At 41.1% G+C, this 25187-nt stretch overlaps 1 protein-coding gene across 1 annotated transcript in view; it reads left to right on the top strand.

Moving 5' to 3' along the window:
* The first annotated feature begins 1236 nt into the window (after positions 1-1236).
* grip2b (glutamate receptor interacting protein 2b) overlaps positions 1237-25187 on the top strand; it is a 167070-nt gene continuing 143119 nt past the window's right edge. Inside the window, exon 1 of the mRNA XM_054616853.1 lies at positions 1237-1399. Within this exon, the coding sequence (XP_054472828.1) occupies positions 1237-1399 (163 nt within the window). The remainder of the gene's footprint in view (positions 1400-25187) is intronic.

Below are 25187 nucleotides of genomic sequence, written 5' to 3'. Positions count from 1 at the left end.
TTTTATTATAGCTACGTTGGGGTTCATACACCCTCAGCTCTGCAGTATGTATGTGTGTGTGTGTGTGTGTGTGTGTGTGTGTGTGTGTGTGTGTGTGTGTGTGTGTGTGTGTGTGTGTGTGTGTGTGTGTGTGTGTGTGTGTGTGTGTGTGTGAGCAAGTGGAAAAGGCTGAGTTTGTATAACAGAGGGTACATTTTTGTGTGTGTGAGAGAGCTAAGCAGATGTGTCCAGGGTGTGTGTTAGCCTTCCTACCTGCTTTAACAGTGTGTGTGTGTGTGTGTGTGTGTGTGTGTGTGTGTGTGTGTGTGTGTGTGTGTGTGTGTGTGTGTGTGTGTGAGAGGCAACAAGCTTATTATGGAGAGGCACGAAATAGAGATTAAAGAGCAGATGAGAACATGCAGAGGAAATGATGGACAGAGAGATGAAGGGCTGTGTTATGGTGAAGGGAACAGGTGGAGTGGGGAAGGTAGGAGGGAGACACGGATTGACTGAAGGAGTTAGCTGTAGTTGCTGTTTTGGAAGCAGACAAACTGATAGAATGAAAAAAGTGCATGCGAGAGAGAGAGAGAGAGAGAGAGCGAGAGAGAGATAGAGAGAGAAATGGAGCGTAGCATTGCTGAGAGACCAAAAAAGAAATTTGCACCACACTGTCTTTTGAAAAATCTTGTTTTATTTTTTTCCCCCCTCTTTTTCTCTGGAAATACCAGCTGAGAGTTTTGAGAGGGTGTGGTGACGGAGGTGGGGGTGCAACATGAGAGAGAGAGAGAGAGAGAGAGAGAAGGAGGGGAGAAGTAGATGTGCTGCCTCTCCCTTCCTCCCTCTCCTCTCTCTTCTCCCTCAGTGTCTCACTTCTCTCGTCGCTCCGTTCGGTGGATTGTCGGTGAGCTAAAGGAAGAGGGAGGAACGAGGGAAGGAAGGGCAACTAGGTGCTGCATTGCAAAGGGAGAGAAGAAGAAGAAGAAGAAGACCAGGACGAGGAGAGGAAGAAGAGAGAAGGGGGAGGAGGAAGAAGAGGAGGGGGTTTTGGGGGGTAAAGCGAGAGAGCCACTGTGCTGAGGAGAAGAGAGGCAGACGAGAAGAGTGGAGAAAGTTATCGAGATTCCCAAAAAGACAAAAAAAGAAAAACCGAGTTGGACAGGAAGAGGAAGTGGGAGACGAGAGAGGAAACCAAAGAGTGAGGAGGAAGAAGAGAGAGAAATCCATACCTGAACCTCGGTCAGCCGTCTGTCATCCAGGATGGACAAAGTGGAGCGGGTGATGAAGATGGTGAAGAGGATGTCGCCGAGGAAGAAGAGGAGAGAGGGGGGAGGAGGAGGAGGTCGAGGGGGAGGAGCGGGGGAGCTGGAGAGCCCCGACACCCTGTGTGACGAGCTCTGCCGATTCAGCCTCTGCATCGGCGGTGAGGGGTCATCGCCGCCGCCGCCACCATGTGTGTGTGTGTGTGTGTGTGTGTGTGTGTGTGTGTGTATATATATGTGTGTGTGTGTGTGTGTGTGTGAAGTTGGGTGTTTGTTCATATATGTGTGTGTTTCAAAGACATGTTTGCATTGCTTTTGAATGAAACGAAGAGGGAGAATGTGTGTTTCTATATGGGGGTTAAAGGACACACATTGCCTGATATGCGACTATATTCTTTATGTATATTCATATTTGAACAAGAAATCATTTGTGTGTCTGTGTGCCTTTTTTTCTTGTGCTTCTTTCACTCTTTGAGCTTTGTTTTCATGGGCCTGGAAAGGTTTTCTATTCGATATTTATAGCTTTAATAAAGCAGCAAACAACTTTGATCTATGTAAAGATACAGCAGGGTGATGTCTACCTCCTTGCTTTGCCGTGCATGCTTTTTAGTGCATGTGAGTGCATGTGAGTGCATGTGAGTGCATGTGAGCGCTCTCCACTGGCTAGCTGTCCCAACTGATGCTGACAGTTGGGAAAAAACACTGTTACCTCTGTCAGCACCGTTAGCACCGTTAGCTTCCAGCCGTGTGAAGGTGAGGCCGGAATCATAGATATGCTTTGAATTTAGGAATTTGGCACCTTTTTGAGGGTTTGTTCACTCAGAAACATATTCTCTCACTATGTTTGCATAAACAACAATACAGTGGATGTTAATGGAGCTCTGCTTTGCGGTGCACTGTGTGATGTGTGGGATGTGAGTGAGATTGAAGTTACAGCCTTTGTACTGTAATTTGTTGACAGTCACAATCATTGCTATGCAGAAAAGAAACACAGAACTGCATAGCACAAAGGAAAGGAAATACATAATTAGAAATGTAAACACAGGAAACAGCCCATAGGCAGAACTGAACATGCACCTCTGTATGGGGAGTTACAGTGCTATTTTGGAGAAGTGGTTGATCGTTGGTGGATCTAACGCTTCACTCGTTCCCCTTCATAGTGAAAGTCAAGATCCACCTGAGGACACTTTTACAAATGTGATGTATCTTAAATACGCTTAGTAGATTATGACAACTGCGTCAGCCGTTATGCATGTAATGACTTAAGCAATGAATTAATGCCTCGATGTTTTGGGGGTAAGACTATTCAACGGAGAGCCACATTCATTTGCATTGGACAATGTGGGGGCAGTTTCGAGGATTTCAATCCTGATCTGAGAAAAGTACCAAAGCGACTGAGAAAAACTGTGACATATCTGCCTATACATTCCTCTCCAGTGTTGGTTTTGTAAGATGATCATTTCGTTAGCGATTTTGCAAATGGATGACTCTTCACGTCTCGCTTCCAGTGCGAATTCAAAGCCAGCAACAAAACGACAACGTTAATTATAGGAAGTTATTGTGGTTTTGGGTAAAAAAAAAAAGGCATTTTGTTTACTGGCATTAACTATGAACGGACATTACGTAATAAAACTACGGCAAAATAAGTAAACACTGACCTGGTTTCACACAGGACATGAACATTGGTCTCCTGGGTGTCTGTCCTATGTCACAAACAAGAAACTGAACAAGATGTGATCGTGTTCAGTTTCACCTCCAAATAAGAAGTTTTCCTAAAATAGCCTTTGATTCGCACAACATGTGTGAAATTTGACATAGTTAAGAAATATTTCAATACTAACAGGAGCCTTTTTGAAGACGAAAAAAAAGCCCATCCACCACCGTTACCATTGTGCCACATCAGACTTGTTTCTTCAAGCAATGTTGGCCTGGAATATAATTGCCTAATCACAAGTCTTATTAATGTGATTCATAGGAGGCTGGAGGAAACTGGCACTGCGGAGATGTTCAAGACATTTTTCTCCTGCAGGGACAGAAAAGTTCCTGTGACACTGTTTTGTTGTCTGCTTGCCAGTGTTGCTGCATTGCTGTTCAGTCGGCTTAATTAGTTCGCGCTACCATTTAATTAGCTCTGGGCTGGCTAGTGTCGATGCTACAGTTTGTTAGGTACCTCATGTTCTTCAAAGACTCTGGGAAGGGTTTCACAGAGAGTTCGGATTTCTTTTTTTTTTGTGAGGTTTATTTTCTAACTCGCTTTGATCGTGGAAAACAGTTCAGTGAAGCGAGCGAGAGGGCGAGCGTGGTAGAAAACGTAGAGAGAAGGGGCGTATACAGCGGTGAACGCACACGTGTGAGAGAGGGGTATTTTCCTCTACCCCTCCCATATATCCCTTCTTCAAACAATATTTCTAATCGCTCAGCAGAAACTGCAGCAGCCTGACTTCAAACGGCGTCAAGCAACCATCATCAGAGAAGCAAACATTGCACTGAAGGCGGGGAAAGGTCACTGTGAAACACAAGTACATCACAATATCCCCCTTTGTTCCAGCACCATAGATGTTCTTATATTCTCACATGACTTATGCTGGATGTTTTTATCTAGGGCATCAGCAACAAGAGATCAGAAATGTTTAGTATGACTAGAAGAATAGTATACTAGAAGACCTTTCAACGGGTTCCAACTGGTCCAACATCCAAACCAGAGTTCAGAAGTCCCAGTGAAGCCGATACTGAAGTGCCTAAAGCCTGGATTTCTTAATAGAAAGAGTTATTACCTCAGTAAACATTGTTACGTATACAAGTATGACTTTATGGTCTCATTAGCTAATTTGAAGTCTTCTTCAATACAGCAAGATGTTCATTTAGTCAATTATGGTCCATTTAGAGTCAAATAGACCATAAAGCAGGCCTGAGAGTTGTGTTTTTGTCTTACAACTAAAACTCTTTAACACCTTTTTTTTCAGTTTGTCAAAGTTACTTTTAACATCTTTGGTCTCCTTTGGTATTTTGTTGGACTTAGCTCGACCCTCTCATGTCACCTTCTGGTTAAACAAACAAAATGGCGCCAATCAAAAACCAAGATGGCCAACTCGAGGTCAAACTCGAGGCTACAAAACCCCAGTCCACAAACCAATGGGTGAAGTCCACTTATAAACAATCTATGGCAACGACGGGTCCCCTTCCAAGATGTATTTTTACTTTTTCTTTGATCTCATGTAGTCCTTGTGCAGCTTTTCATGACATTGGCAACCATTCTAGTAGCACTTAGGGAAGGGCTGGAAGCCTTGTGGGCTTCAATGAAGTAGAAAACAAGCGCTCCTCTTCAATTGCCCATCTCGTAAAGAATGTCATGTTGGCCCTGGAGGTGGTCCTCTGCTCAGACATTAGTGAGGTGTACAGATTGCGGTTCAACTGCACACAAACTGTACTGCAGTTCTACTGGAACCAGTCTCAGACCCACCTCGTACAGGTAGACTAGAGCATGGTTCCCGGTCCTCAGCTGGTTTTAGAAAATGCATTTTATAATGCCCATTTCTTAAGGTGAACACTTTCTGGAACAGAATAGGGGCGAATTGAAAGCAGCCTCATTAGTTCAGTGAATAGTTGTTGCATTCCAAGGAAGGCTTTTGTTTCAGACTCATTTACACCCTGATAAATGTAACTGCACAGAAAGATAAACTTTTATTACATTGGCAGCAGTGATTGGACAATCTGTAGTGTAAAAATATCTGTCAAACATCCCGAGTCACACACCTTAGCACAATGTTCCTTGTTAACTGCAGGTCTTATGGCACTCTTTCTCCGCAACCCAAAAAAGTGCAGTAACTGACAGATGGTGATGGGCACAGCCTGCAGTAATCTGAGAGGAGAAAAACTATGGAACACTTTATCTACTGTCTCTGAGCATGTCTGTGTAAATGAGTTGAATGTGTGTGGGGAATAAAGGAAAGAAATACAGGATAGAGTGGAACATTAAGGGTAAAACATTAACCTTGAGAACCACCAAATACGTCTCAAAACATGGTTTTTTGACTCAAATAAATGGCAATAACACTACCAGAAGTCACCTTGTGCTAATTCTGAATGAGCACGTTGGATGTGCCCTGCGGCAAAAATTCAAATTTACGTCAGGCGAAAAGCTTTAAAGCCAGAGAGAGGCAGAGGTAGAAAGTACGCTGCACATGCAATCGATGGAAAACAATGAGAGTCTGTATTTAGACATATGCATGAAAAACTGTGTGATCAAGTACAGGAGCATTAATATAATAGCTGAAAACATGTCAGCCCTTTTACTGTCAACATTTTTTAAAATTAAGCAAAACTATTCATGTTTTTTGGTTATTTAAAGACCTGATGTCCATAACACAATAAAGTTTGACTGGATTTATAAAGGGGTGAAATAATGAGCTATAAGTATGCTTGAAAAATCCAACAGCCTTTATATAAAGACAATAGTGTCCAATGGTATTTCCATTTTTAACAAAACATAAAAAGAGTTTTTGGATCACTTGAAATCTTGTACTATCCACTTATTTAGGATAATACAATATCCAGCATATACATAACAGACAGGAACAAAATACTCATAAACAAGCTGGATTGGGAACAAACAAAAGAGGATTTAGAAAAATCAAAAATACCTTTGAAGCCAAGCGTTTTAAGGCAAGATGTGTGTAAATAATCATAAATGGAGATTTGATTTACAAAAATCAGTACGCTAGATTAAAGCCCGTGTGTTTTTGTAGTACGTTTGTGGAATTTTGGTTGTAAAAATAGAACATGAACCATAACATCATACACATGAAACCAGTCAAACAGTTTACCCAGTTGATGCTTCAGAAGGATCAGGTGTGTGTTTGTTGGTGACTGTGAGAGTAGAAGTCATCCCTCAGGCCACTGATATTTTCAAACCCTGCCACATTCTGTTTGTGCTCGGCGTTCTGGATCCTAAATATACCCCAAAGCTGCTGAGCCTCTGCATTATTTCAACGAGAGCCAATTTTCATCCCAAATCTGCATCTGGTAATTACGCCTCACCCACTGGAATGATCTGCTCCACAGTTAGAAACTCCAGCTGAACTACTGCAGCAGCTGACAGATAATGCAAACTCGATGTGCAATCGAGGTGGAGAATTACCGTCAGCCGGAAGGCAAATACTGATCCAACAGTCAAAGCTTCACCTTCACTGGAGGAGCTGTGGGTAAACAAACCCCAGCAGTACATTTCAGACGTGCTCCACGAAGAAATTTAACTGGCACCCTGTGACCTTTTCATTTAACCTCTGAGATATCCTGCAGCATATCAAAAACAACAGAGAGGAAGAAGTGAATTATGGACACTCCTATTGCCATAAGTTGCCCATTTACATCAACCTTTCCAAACTTGAAACCTTTCTGCACACTTCTTAATTTTCACCTCAACTACACACTTTTTTTTTTAAAGTTTCCTGCATCTCACACGGTTGTGAAGACGGACAAACGTATACTTTAAACATCTGGCAAAGCACTTAACACCTCTTCTGCGGTAGTTCCGGCTATAGTCGGTGGTCTCTAGCACCACATTTAGCCATGGTGAAAACCACACTAGCAACAAGCTGCTAACAAAGAGACAGCAGATCATAAAACGGTCATTTTGAAAGAGACAGTTTTGGAAGAAGGCAGCAAGAAACTGCTGTTCTGCAAAAGGGAATGGCAAAAAAACAAACAAATGCCAAACAAATGGCATCTCAAATAATTTTGTGAGAGAAGAAACAAAACCTTGCTTTGTTAATAATACATGGTCAATATGGTTTGGTAACACAAATTGTTGTATCACATCCTCCGACATCATGAATCATCTGCAGATAAATAAAAATAGAAAGATGCACTCATTATTTTGTGCATTCATTTATCGCAGCACATACACAACAAAACAAAAGAATTAATGTAGTTGTCATAGACTCCATTACGTGTAGTTCAATGACTAATGAGCGACATTAGGAAATAAAAGTAGCATTTAATGCTCCAGCCTTCTACAGAACTTACTGGAAACATTACCTCGCTTCAGATTTTGAGAGAAAGCTATGCTACCCGACAACAAACTGTTAGCGTAGGAAACGTGACTTCTATTCATTAGAAATGAACCTGCCATATTCAACTTTTCCAGTTTGTGCTCCGTTCATATAATCAGTTTGTGGTGGTCTCTTTTTGTGATTTTGTATTTTAAAAAAATCCTAAAAGCTACAGGCTTATATAAATATCTCTCCAAAACAGCAGGAGCCAAATCCCAATGACAATGGGAAATTAATATTGGCCACGAGACAAATGCCTTTGGTTTGGTTTTGGGCTGTTGTGTTTTCCGGCACCAGCAGCCACATTGGCAGCAAACAGCTGTCCTCAGGAAGTCCATTTTCATTCTTCCATCCAACATTTGTTATGGCCATGAATTTGCTACCGCTGCGAACGTGGACAAAAGAAATTAGTTCCCTGGCTTGTTTACAACAGCAGAAGTGGTCCAAAGACTCGTTACCTGGAAACACGTCTGGACGCACATCAAAAGCACCACAGATGAAAATAAATAAATAAAATCAGCCCGGTGAAAGCAGCTCACAAAGGCCCGAAGAGGCTGAACAACAGACACCACCAGATAAATGGCTACATCAGCATCAAAAGCGCAGCGGAGAGGGAGGATAATTGAATATGCCAGTGCAAAAAAACGGAAGGCATCAAACAGTGCAGGTAATGAAATGTGACATTGGAAACCTGCTGCAAATGGGTGAATACCATCATGCAGCAAACTGCTTCTGGTCAATGCAAACATCAGCACCTCCTTTATCTGTGCAGGACGCCTTTAAACACACGACTTATCAGTGTTGATGAGAATGTTTTACTAAACTTTATGTCTCAATATTAATGCAAACAGATGATTTCACCTTATTTTTGCAAACCCCGAGAAATGCATGTTAAAGGAACAGTGGCGGATTTTGTTCCCTCTGGTAATGAGGGTGCAATTGTTTTGGTCTTTTTGTAGTTATTTTTTCTCTGTTGTTATTTTGCCCCTCATGTAGTCATTTTACATCTCTTTGTGGTTGTTTTTTTGTCTCTTTGGAGTACTTTTTGTGGTTGTTTTTCCTCTTTTGTAGTTTTCATACGTCTCTTTGAGGTCTTCTTGTGTCTCTTTGTCATTTTTTTTTTACTCTTTCTAGTTGCATTTTAACTCACAGAAAACACAACAATTCTTAGTGTCAGGTGATAAAACCTTGAACAAAACATAATCATGAATATTATATTCCATTTCTGCTAACAGATTCTCCAAAATGCTTCACACTGTACCTTTAAACACAGCCAGTGTGCATGTTATGATGTAAACTAAGCTAACATCAAGACAGGCTCATCATAGTGAGACTATATCACTTTAAACGAAGAAGTAGCACATTCCGTTTCATAAAAATGAAAAGTTGATTTCAATGTCATTTAAATTCACTGTTGCTCAACAATGCTGAATACACTCACGTTTGGAAAACTTTTGGAAGTTGGATAAAAGTTTCATTTGATTCTCTGTCTCTGCGTAGTCTTGAATAAGAAGGTTTTAATTTAGGAGTCACTTGATATTCACTGTAGGAAGAAAAAAGGAACCGACAGCTGAGAGGAATGACAACCTTCATGTTTCAGAGAATCGGAGCGGTGACGCCGGTTCCTCCCCGTGTTCAGACACCGGCTATTTCATAATGCATGAGCGTCTTTCTACTGCACGAATGCAGAAGCGCAAATAAAACATGATACGCAGAAAATAAAACAGCATATGGTGCAGTTGACACACATAGAAAAAACAAAGGGAGAAAATGAAAAAGAATGTAGTGATGTAGTGTTTCAAAACAGGAGGAAAGTTCAGGAGAAGCATCCTCAGTGGTTCATCTAACATCCGGCCTTTATTGAACATTTTAGCATCTAATCAATGTACTGACTGACTGGTGTCCTGCAGTCAGTTAGATGCCTTTGGTCTCTGTAACGTCTAACCAATGAAAAGAGAACTCCTGCTCGAAGAAATGAGAATTCACAAGTAGTTTAAGACTCTTTGACCCGCATGTGATTAGTTCAAATGTTACTTTTAACGAGAAGTTGCTACTAGAGCCACGTACATTTCTTGTGTAGAAAGTGGAGAATATGCTAATTTAATTGAATGCTTATGTTATGTTTCTTTCCTTTCAGCCAAGTTGGCAGGAAAAGAATATTGCATGTTTCTGCAAGTCATGGATACTTGCTGCACCAAAATAATGTTAATGGCTATCTTCCTGGAACTGTAATTTTTTAATATAGCTTTTATATAAATATGAAATAAATGTATTTGATATTGACCAAATACATTTATTTCATATTTGTTATCTGTGTAACACTTGAAAAAAAAAAAAAAATCTTCAAAATGTGGACATCCAGATGCCCGTCACTATAAAGTACTTCTTAAAAATGTTTTACCTTAAAAGAGGGATGCATTACTGGGGCAAAGGTGCTGCATATTTAGCCTCAAACATATTTTAGTGTATTTATTTTTAGGGGCAATCATTTTTGCAGCTGGAGTGACCTAGTTTTGCCTCAACAAAGCTATCTTCTTACTTATCTTATTGGCTACATCTGTAACAAGACTGATAGTAATGTTATCATGTTCATCTTTTCAGGTGGAAAATAGCACAGTTCTAGTATAATAATAATAATAATAATAATAATAATAATAATAATAATAATAATAATAATAATAATAATAATAAAATAAGAGGGTTTACAATGTGTAATGAAAGTAGTTAAAATATACAAACCTGAGTGTGTTCATTTAAGGTGGTCAAACTCTTAGACTGATAGTTTCACTTAGCAGAGACACTGGTTACTCATTCACGAGTTACATATATGTTGTTTGATCCTGATAATGTGTTGAAACATCTTGTATTTCTTTGACATGCACATGTTGGTTATAATCTACTTCTGTCTTTTTATATTATATGATATGAGGATGAAGCCAAGTTCACCTTGCTAACAGCTAACGGCTAACATTTTACTAGCTTTTAGGCCGAATTGGATGAATTTATAAAACTGGTATCAGTATTAAATCAACTTTAGTTTGTATGAAGTTGTGACAACTCAACCCTGTCTCCTACAAAAACACGTTCCCGTACAACAACACTGCGATCTCGTTTACGTTTCGAGGGAAACAAATCCTGTCACGGATCATTTTCAAACTCGAGGTTAATGACGTAAATCGAAACAAAACAAAAAAACGAACAAAAGCGACCTGTCAATCACAAGGAAGCCCCGCCCTAAAGCATCCCCTGCTTTATGGTCTGTTTGACTCTAAATGGAGCATCATTTACTAAATGAACATCATGCTGTATTGAAGAAGACTTGAAACTAGAGATTGAGACCATAAACTCATGTTTACAATGTTTACTGAGGGAATAAATCAAGAGAGAAGTAGAGTCATTTTCTCATAGACTTCTATACAACCAGAGGAGTCGCCCCCTGATGGTCAGTAGAGAGAATGCAGCTTTTAAGACACTTCCTCTTGTGCTTCACTCGGCAGAACTGGAGGTTGCCGTCTGGTTTCTACAGTAGATGTTCATCAAATCGACAGGAGTTGATACCTGAGGTCTTGTGGATATCATGATAAATGTCTCAGTGGTTTTTAAATCCTGCTGGTATTCAACCCTGAATATCAGATGTTATAGCTGATGTGTCAGTGTGTGTGTGTGTGTGTGTGTGTGTGTGTGTGTGTGTGTGTGTGTGTGTGTGTGTGTGTGTGTGTGTGTGTGTGTGTGTGTGCTCATGATACACATTTAGCAGCTAAATGTAGGTGTTAAATCCTCCTTTTCTTTCACTCTCTCATCTTTCCACCCCCGGACCTCTTTTCTATCTCACTCCTTTGGTTTCTCTCTCTCTCTCTCTCTCCCTCCTGTCTCTCTGCTTTTCTTTTTTCTGCCTCTGTCACTCTCTCTCCCTCAGATAGGCTACTTTGCCCCACCCCCCCTCTCTCTCCGGGAGATACTACAGTCGTGTGTGGGTGGATGTTTCATTCCTTCTTGTCTCTTCCTCCAGCACCAGAACCTTCTAGCCCGCTATCACTGACTGCAGCTCTGCATGTCATTTATCTGCTGCTGCTGCTGCTTTGTTTGGTCTTCGTTTGTCTTTTGAAGCGTGTGAAGCACATTTGCAATGCAGTGAGTTGATTGCGAGTAACGATTGATTGATGAAGCATTTCTTTTATGGAAAGAAATTTGAAAACAAAGCATACAATGATTTTTTTCCCCCCCTGTTTTATAGCACATGTTTCCAATTATTTAAGAATGTATTCCGCCTGCAGCAGTTAACGAATGTTCTGTTGCTAATAGCAACCACTAGTGGCACAGTTCCATAGCAGTTCCATTTTAACAGAAATGTTATAATTGAAGTTTTGATGGATTCGTGACCTATGGTCGTCTTTTATCGCTGCTCCTCAGACCTTTCTTGGACCATCACCTGGAGGTACTCGGTTTATTTGAACAATTAAGTGTTCTGTGTATGACCAAGCTAGCAATTATACTCGTTGTCTTAAGCTGATAACGTTACAGATACAATATTAATCATAGTCTTTACCCATGGGTTTGAGGACTGATATTTTGAAGTCTTGAGTTTGGCGATTTTGCCGTCGCCATGTTGTTTTTTTTCGTAACCAATGAACAGATGTTACCATATTTGGAATGCAGAGAAGTGATGTAGAGACGTCTCTGATAGCGGCAGCGACCTGTCAATCACAGTAGTCCCGCCCTAAAGCATCCCCTGCTTTATGGTCTGTTTGACTCTAAATGGAGCATCATTTACTAAATGAACATCATGCTGTATTGAAGAAGACTTGAAACTAGAGATTGAGACCATAAACTCATGTTTACAATGTTTACTGAGGGAATAAATCAAGAGAGAAGTAGAGTCATTTTCTCATAGACTTCTATACAACCAGAGGAGTCGCCCCCTGGTGGACAGTAGAGATAGAGTAGTATTGACCAATCATGCTTTTGGTTGAATGCAGGTAAACCGTCCGTGTTGAAGGCAGAAGAAGCGGAACGCTTTGGCCTAAATGAGATCTGGGAACCCACCAGCTATTGTCTGACTATGATTTAGCGTTTTATTGGTAGGTCGACACTTCGTCTCTCTACTCCAACTCCGGTCTTGCATCTCAAGTTGCTAGTCGGACTGTAAACAATGAGCCAATGAGTGAGTCGGGAGAAGAGCGAAAGCATATTCTGATTTCTGATGTAACTCATGCTATTGCAGCATCTAAGCTAACTTCTTCAGGAGCCGCCATTGTTGTTTAGAACTAACAGTCACTTTCAGTAACTCCTCACAGGACTCTGATTGGTCTGTCTCTCTTGCTTAACGGACACAAAGTCATTACTTGAACCCTAAAAGATAGATTTTCGATTCTGTGATCTCTTGACATCCTGAGTATCTAGCTGTCGTGCTCCATTTCAGAAGTCTGTCTCGTTCCAGTTCCAGTTCTCTGCCCTCCTGATATCGTTGAACAGCAGCATATATAACTCCCCATTTTCTGCCGCAGGTTGAAAACTCATCTAAGCAGGTTGAACCTCACATCTCCATCTCCCCACTGATTCACACGTTCCCATCTCCTCCACTCAGCATAATAGGTCTCACAAAGTAACATCTACCTTTCTACTTTACCTCTTCCCTGTGCATTGTGCTCTGCGTCTCGTTACGCTGGATGCAGGAAGTGAAGTTTGCTCCAGTTTTGCACTCAATTTAAGACAGAATCTGAGAGAAAAATGTCTAAAATGTATCTCTGTCTTGCTATTGTGTGACATCGTAAAGACAGTCCATTAAAGCCCTCTCTAGAAGTTATTTCATTGGTTTGCTTCAGCTTGTCTCATATCAGTTGTCAGCATGAACTATTACAGTGCTGACCAAACTCTTGACCCTGCAGAAACCCTTTAAGTTTGGTGAAGGGTGCTTTTAAGACCTATCTGAAGCAGTTATGTAGGAGTTGGAGAACAGCGTCTCAGTGACTGAGTACCAAATCTAAATCAACTGCAGAAAAACTACCCCAAAGGACAAGGTTTAGCACGAACATGGAGACAAATGCTACACGGCAGACATCCCTGCAGGAAGTTCCAGAAGGCTCAACTTCGTGAATGAATCGACTCTGAACACCAGAGGAGGTAAATTGCAGCAGAGAGTGCATCCACCGTGAGTCCATCCGTCAGAGAGTCCATCAAGTTTTGCCGGAGTTACACACTGATGTGTTTGTGTCACAAATGTCTAATCTCATTGGAAAGCAGGTTGCCAACACTTTGTCTACAAAGTCTGGATTGCCTGGATTCAGAAGGGAAATATGGGACAAAGACGGGGGTTGCTGGAAGAAGACTTTCAACTGTGGTTTTTGTAACCAAATACTTGTCAAAATGTCACTTTTGAATGATTGTATTGCTTTGATTTTTGCATTTGCATTCACTCCATGGATAGAACTGTAAAGGTAGAAAAGTGGCGATCACACAAAAAACTGATGAATGTCTAGAATATCAAAATATATTAGATTATAATAACTTTCATACTGATTTAATAAGATTAAATGATTCATAAATTCATTCAGCAAAACCATCCATCCATCCCATCCATCTCCTTCTGCTTATCCGGGGCCGGGTCGCGGGGGCAGCAAGCTAAGGAGGGTCCTCCAGACGTCCTTCTCCCCAGCAACACTTTCCAGCTCCTCCTGGGGAACCCCGAGGCGTTCCCAGGCCAGACGAGATATATAATCTCTCCAGCGTGTTCTGGGTCTACCCCGGGGCCTCTTACCAGTTGGACGTGCCTGGAAAACCTCTAAAGGGAGGCGTCCAGGAGGCATCCTGATCAGATGCCCGAGCCACCTCAGCTGGCCCCTTTCGACGCGAAGGAGCAGCGGCTCTACTCCGAGCTCCCTCCGGATGTCTGAGCTCCTCACCCTATCTCTAAGGCTGAGCCCAGCCACCCTACGAAAACCAGAATAACTGTGTTATGCTACCAAACTAGCTGCGCAGAAAATGTCTCAACATGATGCTCTCTACCAACAAACCAATCGAAGGACTTCACAGTTGGCAGGTCTATTGCTGGAGGCACACGGGGACGTGCAGTGTGGAAGTTGGTGCAGTGTGGACATGTGGCACCTTCAATATTAATGAACTTTGAATAAACAAGTGACAGCAGCGGGGTGGGGTGGAAGGACTTTGCGGACTGTGTCGTTTATGTCATCTGCAGCGAGTCTTTACACGCCATGGATCATTGACTCCAGTTTGTTTCTGCTGCTTGATGCTGGATATACCAACATTACAACAAGGACTTCCATGGGCCAAGCTCCGGCTGGCAGACTTTCCGCTACATTGTCTGAATCACATATCGCCATGCAGAGTTCGTACGACATCTTTCGTAAAAGTTACTCCTCGTTTTTCATGCATTTTCCGAGTCCATCAACAGGTTTCAATAGTTGCATACAGTCTTTAAAAAATCTCCTACAAACCTACTTGGTTAGGTTTAGGAAAGGTTTGTTGTTTGGGTTCAAATAACAATAAGAGAATTATGCTCATATAAGTTCATGACGCCTGGAGATCCAAATCAACACATCACAGCGGTTTTATTTCTCATTTCCTAATTTCTTTCATTCCCTTAAGCACAGAAGTTATGTGACAAACAAATTAACACTGACTTCTCATTACTAATGTGGAACGAACAGCTGTCTCCTGAGTGCAAGACCCATCCATCTCTGATACCAATAGCCCTGTGTGGATTTTTTTGCAATCTTTATACTTCTTGTTTCATGATTACGTGAATTACATACAAATTAATCTTATGGGATATCTACAAATTACCGTGCATTCATTTTCCTAGGTATAGGTCTGAACGCTGTACGAGAACAGCCTGAGTATAATCAACATCATCGGCGGCTGATAACTCTGCTGAATGTTCATTTGCATTTCTCCTTTGATTAAACACTTACCATAAACTATTTTGAGCTTCAAGCAGTCTGATGGGATGACCACTTGTCTGGATGGGTACTTGATGAAGCTGACACACAATGCGGAGGCTGAACAGTGGTCTCTGGCTTCTCAGGGAGGGCGGAGGAGAAAGAGCAGCTATATCTGCTCATATCAAGTCCCGCCGACTCAGCAGGCTCTGACAACAGAATTGGCAATTTTCTTCCACTCTGAAACGTCTGGGTCGAGAGGTCGATTGGCTGGCAGACACCCATGATCGAATCAAGATAACCAAGCCACGCACCACTTCCCAGTGACTCCTGCGGGCACGAGAATTAACAACCAGACCATGTTTGATCAATACCTCGGAAACCATCATATCACCGAAAACATTTGGAGACTCCATCTGATGTAACCTGTAATTCAATCCGAGTGCTTTAATGGCACCTTTTGGGCGCTGTTTAAAAGACACATTTCACCAGAGAACGCTCCGTTTGTTGTGAGCGGTTCGCTAGATTGAAGATCTGCCATCTGCTCCCCTTAATAGACTCTGACCTCTCTCATTTGATCAGTCAGCAGAATTGGCAATTTGCTTCTCGTCTGAACCGTCTGCGCGCAGAGGTCGATTCGTTTCACCTCCTCCCGATGGAGTCGAGCCACGCACATCAAGAGATAGTGACTGAGAGGGGAAGTGCTGTTTTAGATTAGACCTGGAAGAACTTGAAGTGTCCTGACTCTGCAGCAATATTTGCTTTAGAGGTATGACAGAGCAAATTCCCTTTTTTAACAATAATTAAATGACAAAGTAGTTTGTTTTGTCAATGCTTTCCAGAAAAGCCAATAAGAGAATTCAATGAATGCTCATACGGTTAAAAGTTATGATTGGGTTGAAACAGCTGACCAGTCCATGTTGGACCAGGTTCCAGTCTGGACCAGTGGGCTCTTAATCCATCAGAAAATGGCTTTTTAAATGCAGTCAATTTACCAGGTGATGCCCACCTTGTATTCTAAATTTCAGACACGTCAAGAAGTTTTAGTTCAGTTCAATATCGTAGCTGTGGATCTGAGTGGATCTGAGTGGGCCCGGGTCCACCAGAACAGAAGGCTTCCTTTTCCCGGATCATCCAGTGAATAGCAGCAATGAATCCTGAATAACAATAAAACAATTATTGTTTCTCGATTCATGTTTAGGCTTCCCAATAAGTCAGACTTTTTAAAGTTGGAGGGCATTTTGCAAGTCTAAAGCCGGTGTATTGCTTTATCGAGTGGCCCTGTTAACTGGTGTCTCTCAGCTGAATGTGTAGCTGTTGTTTCTGACAGCAGCTGTTGAACACAAACAGAAATCCTTGAATATCATTTATAGCTTTTAATTAAATACTCCTGTGCTTATTATCTACGCCAACCATGTTTGTGCCTCCTTCCATGTGGTTGATTAATGTTGCTGTTGCGTTTGTCAGCTGTTTGTGAATATGTGTCCTGATGATGATTAATAAGGCTTGCATGAATTAACTGTGGTGCATTAAGGCAATAGTTTGCTTCTATTTTGTTTATCATATGCGTGTCAGAACCTATTACATACCCTATGATTGGTTGTAGACGGGCGAGGCCCATCTGACTTCTCTGTGCCGATCCACACTGAGATTTCCGCCAATACCACTGGTTAGGTTTAGGGAAACCATGTCTTTATGGTTAAACCACCCTGTCTCCTACAGAGTTCCCCATCAACTAAACCACACTCTCAATTACGTCTCGAGGGAAACATATTTTCTACCGGATTATGATCAAGGTTTTAAACAGTGTGAAACACAGGGTTAACATTGTAAATTGAAGCAAAACAAAATGACTGCGATATTGAAACAAAACAAAAAAGGAACAAAAGCACTTTTTGTTACAAAAGTAGTCGGTTCCCACTTGATTTGAACATCAGACTCTTCGGTGAAGCCCTGTGTTTATTGACCCATCCACAACCTTGACATCCTCCCTAGGAAAACTTCTGCAGGCGTATTTGAAATGTATTCATGTTACGTGTAAATCAAACAATATCGACCACAAAACACATTTGGTACGCATTCCAAATGCAGCTTTGTTTTATTGGAAAGTCATTTTTTGGGATACGAGGCTGGTTGAAAACAAACTTGTATCGTCAGCTGTAGCTTTTCCAAACTGACATAGACCCTCATCAAATTGAATAACCCAACTTATTTAGATATCACCTTCAACTACTGGAAAGACATTAGAGTGTGCACCTTGAGTTATATTGCTAGTCCTACCCTAACCCCACCTCACTTCATCTCCACAACCTTTACAATTTGATTTTGAGCCACCTGGAGAGCTTAACCCCTCAAGCCTGACAATTGAGGGATTCAGACGTGAACATACCGGGTCAGAGACTGATAACGTATCACATGTCTCCTTATTCATCATGTGGATGTTTTATGTTGGAACTTTATGTGTTTTTTTTCTTTTTCACACAATCAAATGATTTACTGCAGATTCTAGATATGTCAGGCTTAACAAGCAGCATCAGTTAGCCACAACGCTGTGATGAAAAGAACACTGGAGAATCTTTTACACCCTGACGGACTGAGAAAGAGCACGAAGCAGAGATGTAGAGGACAGAAGAGCAGGGGGAAGAGAAATGCCTACATCGACACAATCGCCGTCTTCTTCTGTTCTGCTTAACCCTGCTGTTCATTCTCTATCTCCCTCTCACAGACACACACACACACACACACACACACACACACACACACACACACACACACACACACACACACACACACACAGTTTTGACAGCAGAAACCCATATAGGCCCACCAAGTGAAGCATTAAACAATATAAAAAACACACATCTGACACTCACAAATAAGAGATATTGATGCACACACTGTTTTTTAGTGCATAAACTCCACACACACACACACACACACACACACACACACACACACACACACACACACACACACACACACACACACACACCAAACAGACACTCCACACACACACACACACACACACACACACACACACACACACACACACACACACACACACACACACACACACACACACACACACACACAGGGAGCCTCATATTGAAACAGAGAGTGTATAAATACAGAGACAGAGATGAGCAGGATGGCAGAGGAGACGGGAAGCGCTCGATTTCGGGAACATCTACTTTCTGTTCAGACCTTGATCTACCCGGGGCGCCAAAAGAGTTTTTCTGCCATCGACAGGGAGAGGGAAATTAAATAATAAAACAAAATCTCATCTTCTATTTCTTCCCTGCTCGCTGTCTCTTTCTCCTTGATGCTATTTGGAGCATGAGGAACATCATGTGTTCTGTTAGCGCCTTCACATCTGCTTGTGCTGTCATTGGCAAGGAAACTTGCTCACTCGACTCCCTAATATGTATCGGAAATCATACTTTTGTTATTGAATCGTTGCAGTTTTTTTTAGGTTGGATTCATAAAAGTTAAGGTTTTTTTTTGGCCGGGCAATATATGTGCAACCTTTGGGAAAGTTGGTGAGCAGAAAATGAGGGCACGATATGTATGAGTTTATCCTCAGAGAAACGGAAGAGGTTTCTCTTCAGTGAGAACTTTAATTAAGAACGAGATAATAATTTGCATCCAGTGTTGCTGGATCGGGCCGGTGTCTGCCCTAATTGGACTACTGGTAAAAAAAAAAAAATAGCATTCTGCTGGTTAATGGAATATGGGATGCTTTTGTAAACATTTCTAGGGGTTTTGAAAATACTGTGAAAACACAAACATACATGTATTTTTTTGTGGGTTGTGGCAGCCTAATTTTCTAACTTTATATACTTATGATGAGTTTTCTAACGGTTAATTCACGGTTTTACACAGGTGAATTTGGCTGGTTTTGAATTGTGGTTGGTTTGGAAATCTGATTTCTGAAATCTGCTTCAGGCAACAAAACCACTCAGTTAGGTTTAGAATAAACATCATGGTTTAGCTTAAAATATGTATGCTTGTAATGTAATGTTTAAGCTACGGATGTGACGTCATGTGACTCAGTGGCGTATCGTGGAATATTGTCAGTAAAAAACACTCACGCCTGTCACCTGAGTAAAAGTCCTGTGTTTGTTTGACCTAACTGCTCATAGAGGACTTCTCGCTCTCAAATACTAATTCAGTTTCTTTGGGAGTCTTAAAATGACGTCAGTGGGTTTACATTACCTCGGCATCGAGACATCAAGGAGATGAGGCTGGAAATTGCAATGACTGGTCTACTTAATGATAAGCTAATAAATTACATTTTCCTAGTAGGTAAATCGTTTTTCAAAGCAAGTTGAAAGCTATTTCAGAGTTTTGAGTAAATATCTATGCGCTGAAAAATCAATGCAGGAAGCTCCTGAAAGTGGCATGAGTTTGTTGAGGACATGCAGAGCTCAGGAGAGTCTCACGTTTGTCTTTGCTTGAAGTGGGAATAAGAAAAAAAAATTTGTTAAAAGATTTTTGTTAACACTTTTGATAATTTGAATATCTAACTGGTCAGATCACCACTGACTACCAGGGTTAGATAAATGCCAAATTCATTTATCTTTTTCTTTCTTTTCGTTTTTTGAGTCCTTTTCCATGTTTAATGTGTCAAACAAACAGTTTGGGAGAGATGTGACATTGTTGAATGAAAATTTAAAGAAGGACAAAAAAAAAAGATAGATAGTTGCATTCTGTATATGTGTCTATTATTGTATCCTGTAAAGTGCAATTTCACTGGAAGGAGCTTGTAAACTGACACCCTGTCAGGGATGAAAGTGAGACAATATGAATACATACTGCAGCATGAATTTATAATGAGCAGAACCAGAATAAACAATACACAAAAATGTGGTGAAACAACTGTAAGAGGTTTATCCTCAAACACGTCCTTTCATGTGTCACTGCTGTCCTTCAACATTCCTGCCATAAAGTTTCTTTTTGGTAAACTTTATTAGATTCGTCATATATACAAACATGAAATTTGACCTCTGCATTCAACCCATCATAAGTACTTTAGGAGCAGTGAGCTGCTGTGAAGCATCAGGGAAGCAACTTGGGGTTCAGTGTATTGCTCAAGGACACTTCAACATGCAGACAGTAGGAGCTGGGGATCGAACCGCCAACCTCGTGGTTAACGGACTGTCTCTTGTCAACACAAATACTGAAGGTCTACAGCTGATAATGTCTCCTCCTGCCAGATTAAAACTGCTTAAATTATGTTTATTCATATTCTAATTTCCCTCTGTCCTAGTTTCAGATTCTATGAATAACAAGAACCACTTCAAGAGAATTATGCTCATGTAAGTTCATGATGCCTGGAGATCCAAATCAAGTCACCATCAGAGCGGTATAGCTGATTTGTGTCTCAACCATATTCAAAAATCACATCGAGCTACTTTAAAAGATGTCTTGTATCTCATTTTATTCTCATTTATAATTATTTTTATCCCAATTTGTTTTGCCCAATCGCCGCTGGTTTAAGCAACAACTTTGTTTAGGTTTGTAAAAAGATCAGAAGTTTGTTTTTAAGATAAGTACGTCTGTTACACCATATGACTCAGTGACGTAGCAACGGTGTTATATGACATCATAGGACATAAAGCATTCAGCTTAAATAACTTGGTTTGACTTGGACTAAGACGCCTGTCCCCTAGGTGAAAGTCCTGTGTTTGTTCAACACATTATCACTCCCAACTCGTCATATACCAACCCTTCACCAGTGACCCCACGCTTCAAACTATGACGCTCTACGTATCCATTTGCCATCACTTTTTGCTGTGTCAGTGATGGCATGTCAGTTTCCATCTATTATATGCATCATATCTTTTCAAAATAAACTTCCATCTTCACAGGAAGTTAGATTTAGGCAACATAACCACCTAGTTAGGTTTAGGAAAAGATCATTGTTGACGTGAGCTTGACTGATTAGCAACTCACATCGGAAAATGCTGTTTATTAGCACTTCTGTTTTATTTGTATCTTACTAAATCAGTCATACAAACAAGACTGTCCAACTTCTATATGTGGACATGTTGCTACGATGTTTATACGTCCACAATACCCGCATAATGGGTCGTTATCCAATGGTATTGCTAACAGTGGCTAACAATGGCTAACCGGGCTGGATCGTACCCCATTAAGTATTCTGACTGGTACTGGAACGCGGTCGACTCGGGCATGACATCATTCCCAGCTCTGGCTTCCATTGTAATGCAGCACGGGTAAATCAAGATCCAGAAGCAGCTGGGTGATTCGATGACGAGTCAGTGAGGATGTGGCGGTCAGGGGATGTTGGAAAGGAGGGAAAGTCTGAGGACATCTGGTGGGCGGAAGGAAGATGGCAATGTGTGGTTTTAAGGAGGAAGGAATGTGGCAGAAAAGGTGGACAGGGAGGTAGAATGTGACAGTTTCACACTCAGCACTGACACAGAGTGAGATGAAATGAAGAATGGGAACAGTGAAGGGGAGGAGAGGAGAGCAGTGGGCAGAAGAAAATACGATTATTTCACTATAGGAGTATGGAGGAGAGGAATGACAGAAAAGAAAATCCTTCCCTCCCTCCATCTTTTTTGTCCTCCATCAAGAAGATGATTTGAATCAAGAACAGGTGGAACAAATTCTGTTGCATGTACAGTAGCAGTCAAAAGTTTGGACACACCTTCTCATTCAATGGTTTTTCTTTATTTTTATTTTTTATTTTTTTCTACATTGTAGATTAATATTGAAGACATCCAAACTATGAAGGAACACATATGGAATTATGTGGTAAACAAAGAAATGCTCAACAAACCAGAATATGTTTTATATTTTAGATTCTTCAAAGTAGTTGAATGAGAAGGTGTGTCCAAACTTTTGACTGGTACTGTATTCATCACTCATACAAATTATGAAATTTAAGAGAAGAATTATGCTGATGTCTGAGTTGGACATCTCACCATGTGTGCTGTCAGAATGTAAGGAAATGGCCCTCTAGCAGCTCCTCTCCTGTGGAAGCCTGCTGTTACAGGCTGTGTGTCCACTGGGAGTCTCTCCTTCATATTCTTTATCTGGTTGTTTGTTATTGCAGAGGGCAAACTGTTACACTGAGCACTGAAACCGGGTCAAAGAGTCAAACTCTTGAAATGTGGTTTCAAAAGTGGCCACAGTCGCCTCAACTGGCACGTCCCGTATCCTTTTGGCTTCTCAGTCAAGCTGTCGGAGCAAACATGGAGCACAAACCGTCACTAACTGCACTCACTGAATAAATGATATATTTGGAAAACTACAAAGTGGTTTCAGAGAGAATCAGACTTAAGGGTCTACAGTTTGCTTTTGGAGGATACATCCAGGATGTCAAACTGAAAACAGGTTAAAAGTTAAAGACAGAAGCTAAAGCTACAGATCACAGTGTTAAAGAGAACCATCACATCACCCGGAGATCAAAACAGAAGATAATGGAATTCAGGAACAACGCTGTTGCTGTACAGCCAGGTTTTTATTCACTGTTGCTAACGTGCTATGCTAATGTCAGTGCCACAGGTTTTTATGTGGAGACGGGATGTTTTAGAACTTATATCTCCTTCCAACCTCTGCAGGTAACAAATATTACTATTAAACAACGTTAAGTACCCCAACATTAACAGTGTTCTTGGATTTGCTTCATAAGCAAATTTCAGCCCAATGTTTTAGTGTATTTCATACATTATTAATGTAGCTGTTAAAATGACACAGGCTTGTTGAGGTTGTTTGTTTGATGGGTTCATAGGATATTCCTTGTTCTTCTGCCTGGGATGTTGTAGATCAGCAGGGGGGGGGTCTTTTACTTTAGTTTCATCGAATTTTATGGGTTCCATCTTTTTGCGTCCCTAAACGTTCTGTTAAAAAAATCGCCTATTGACCTGGTTCTTCAACAACCCCTTTTTGGGGGTTTTCCCATACCAATCCAATTCATCTGTCCTGTATATGTCAAAAAATATAGGATGTCCTCCTGTATCATTATCACATTTTGCTGAATGCAAGCCAGCATACTTTTCAAGCTATTTGGACCCACAATCCTCTGTGCAGCACATATATGAGCAAGAGGGTCAAAGTTCAAGGTGCAAGGATACGAGGAGGCAGTATGTCCCACTCGAGTGCATCCCGCCATAGTTTTAAGGCGGCTGCAGTTTGCACTAAAAGTAAAAAAGAAAAAGACAGAAAGGCAAAGTAAAGTTGTTGTGCTAATTAGCGTGATGAAACAGCTGCAGGAGCCTTCTGCTGATGTGCCTCTCTCCTGACACACCTGTAGGCCTAAACTCTAGCAAGCACGTCTGAACGCCGTCTCCACAGGTGTGTTGAATACGAGCACCAGAGCTGCCGGTTATTTTCAAAGAATGATCCCCGTAGAACGTCGGTAAGAAAAAAAATCTAAAATCTCAGATGGTAAGGCTTTGCAGTTGTTGGTGATTGAATGCTACACGCTAGTTCTAATGCTAAAGGATGCTTCTCTTTGTTTTTTGTGTTAATACCAGATGATGCGTATCGTAGTCTGTGCTGTGGCTTGTGCTTCGTGCTGCGTGTTCACTGCTGTAGTGCAGACGGCTGTTGATTTGTAGATGGAGCCCGGAACGTTCTTAGTGAATTGAAACATAAAGAGCTTTGATTTCCAGGTTTCATATAAGAATGCAAATGTGTCAACAGTTTGTTTAAAGCGACTGTTGAATAAGTGCTGTTCATGTATATTGCATTTAACTTAACGCACGAATATGACACAACAAGTGGAACGTCTGCAAACAGGCTTCTATCTTTACCTCATTCTTGTATTTTAAGATTTCAAATCCTCTCTTTCCATCAGCTGCTTTTCCTTTTAGGATACCACCAACACATATCGTTTTGTTTTATGCATTTTACTGTTATTATTCCTTTGCTTTCATTACAAGTCCCATCTGCATGCCAAATTTCACTTAAGGGGACAATAATCTTTCAGATGAAGGCCGTACAGGGAGGGTTCCTGCACAGCTCTGCTCTGCAAAGCAGTTTGAGGCTCAGCGTGAAAAGTTGAAGCGGAAATCACGCTGGTGTTATTGTGGGAACAAACACACACAGCAGCTGCCGTCTCTTTCTCCGCACCATTATTAAAAAAATAAATAAATAAATAAATAAACGCCCAAGGAAGCGTGGTAGCTGGTTGTTGCATTGTGGGATTGAAGCAGCAGTGGGTGCTGTTGCTTTTGTGTTGCATCAGATGTTTGAAACGGTAAAAAAAAGAGAAGAGAGGCGACGTGGGAAAAAGAAAGAAAGGGAGGAGGATAGATGGATATGCAAGGGAGAGAGAGAGGAGATGGAGATGGAGGGGAGGAAAATAGAGAAAAGGAGATAAGGAGATGAGGATGAGGGTAAGAGGATCAACAAGAGACTAGAAGAGGAGAAGAGAGGGAGTGGAAGGAAATGTCAGATATTTAGATGACAGATAAGACATCATTCTATCTCCCCTTTGTGTTCATACTTCCACATCAGCTTACTAATATTTGCTCGCCTGCACATCTGTGTTGGGTCACGTTGTCTAAATGTTTGTGTACCAGTGTTACTCATATATGAGGTTTTTTGTTTTTTTGGTCCTTCTTCTGTTTGCTGTGGCTCGTTCTGCCCGGGAGATTTAATCCCGCCGCTTTTCTCTGCTGTTGTTTCGACGACGTGACATCACATCTTTAACCCCCCTCCCTTCATTTGTAGATTGTATACATTGATCGCCGTGTATTTCAAAGTATTCTGATGGTAGAGGGCTGTTTTGATCGGGGATGTTAAAGCTTACTGGGTTGTCTTTTTTTTTAGAATGTTCTCACAAATCTGAAATGTTCATCTTAAACCAACAGATTATGAAAACCAAACATTGACATATTTACACTCATAAAGATCCTGATTTCCACTCTGGCAATAGAAGACACTGACGTAGCAAAGAATGCATTTTGTTGTTAAGATTCATAGATTTTTTTGGGCCTTCCACACTGTTTTTTTTTTTTTTTTTTTTT

This window comes from Anoplopoma fimbria, chromosome 17 (assembly GCF_027596085.1).
Source record: "Anoplopoma fimbria isolate UVic2021 breed Golden Eagle Sablefish chromosome 17, Afim_UVic_2022, whole genome shotgun sequence".
In the NCBI taxonomy this organism is placed as follows: domain Eukaryota; kingdom Metazoa; phylum Chordata; class Actinopteri; order Perciformes; family Anoplopomatidae; genus Anoplopoma; species Anoplopoma fimbria.
Note: the sequence above shows the minus strand (reverse complement) of the source record. Positions and strands in the feature narration are given on the sequence as shown.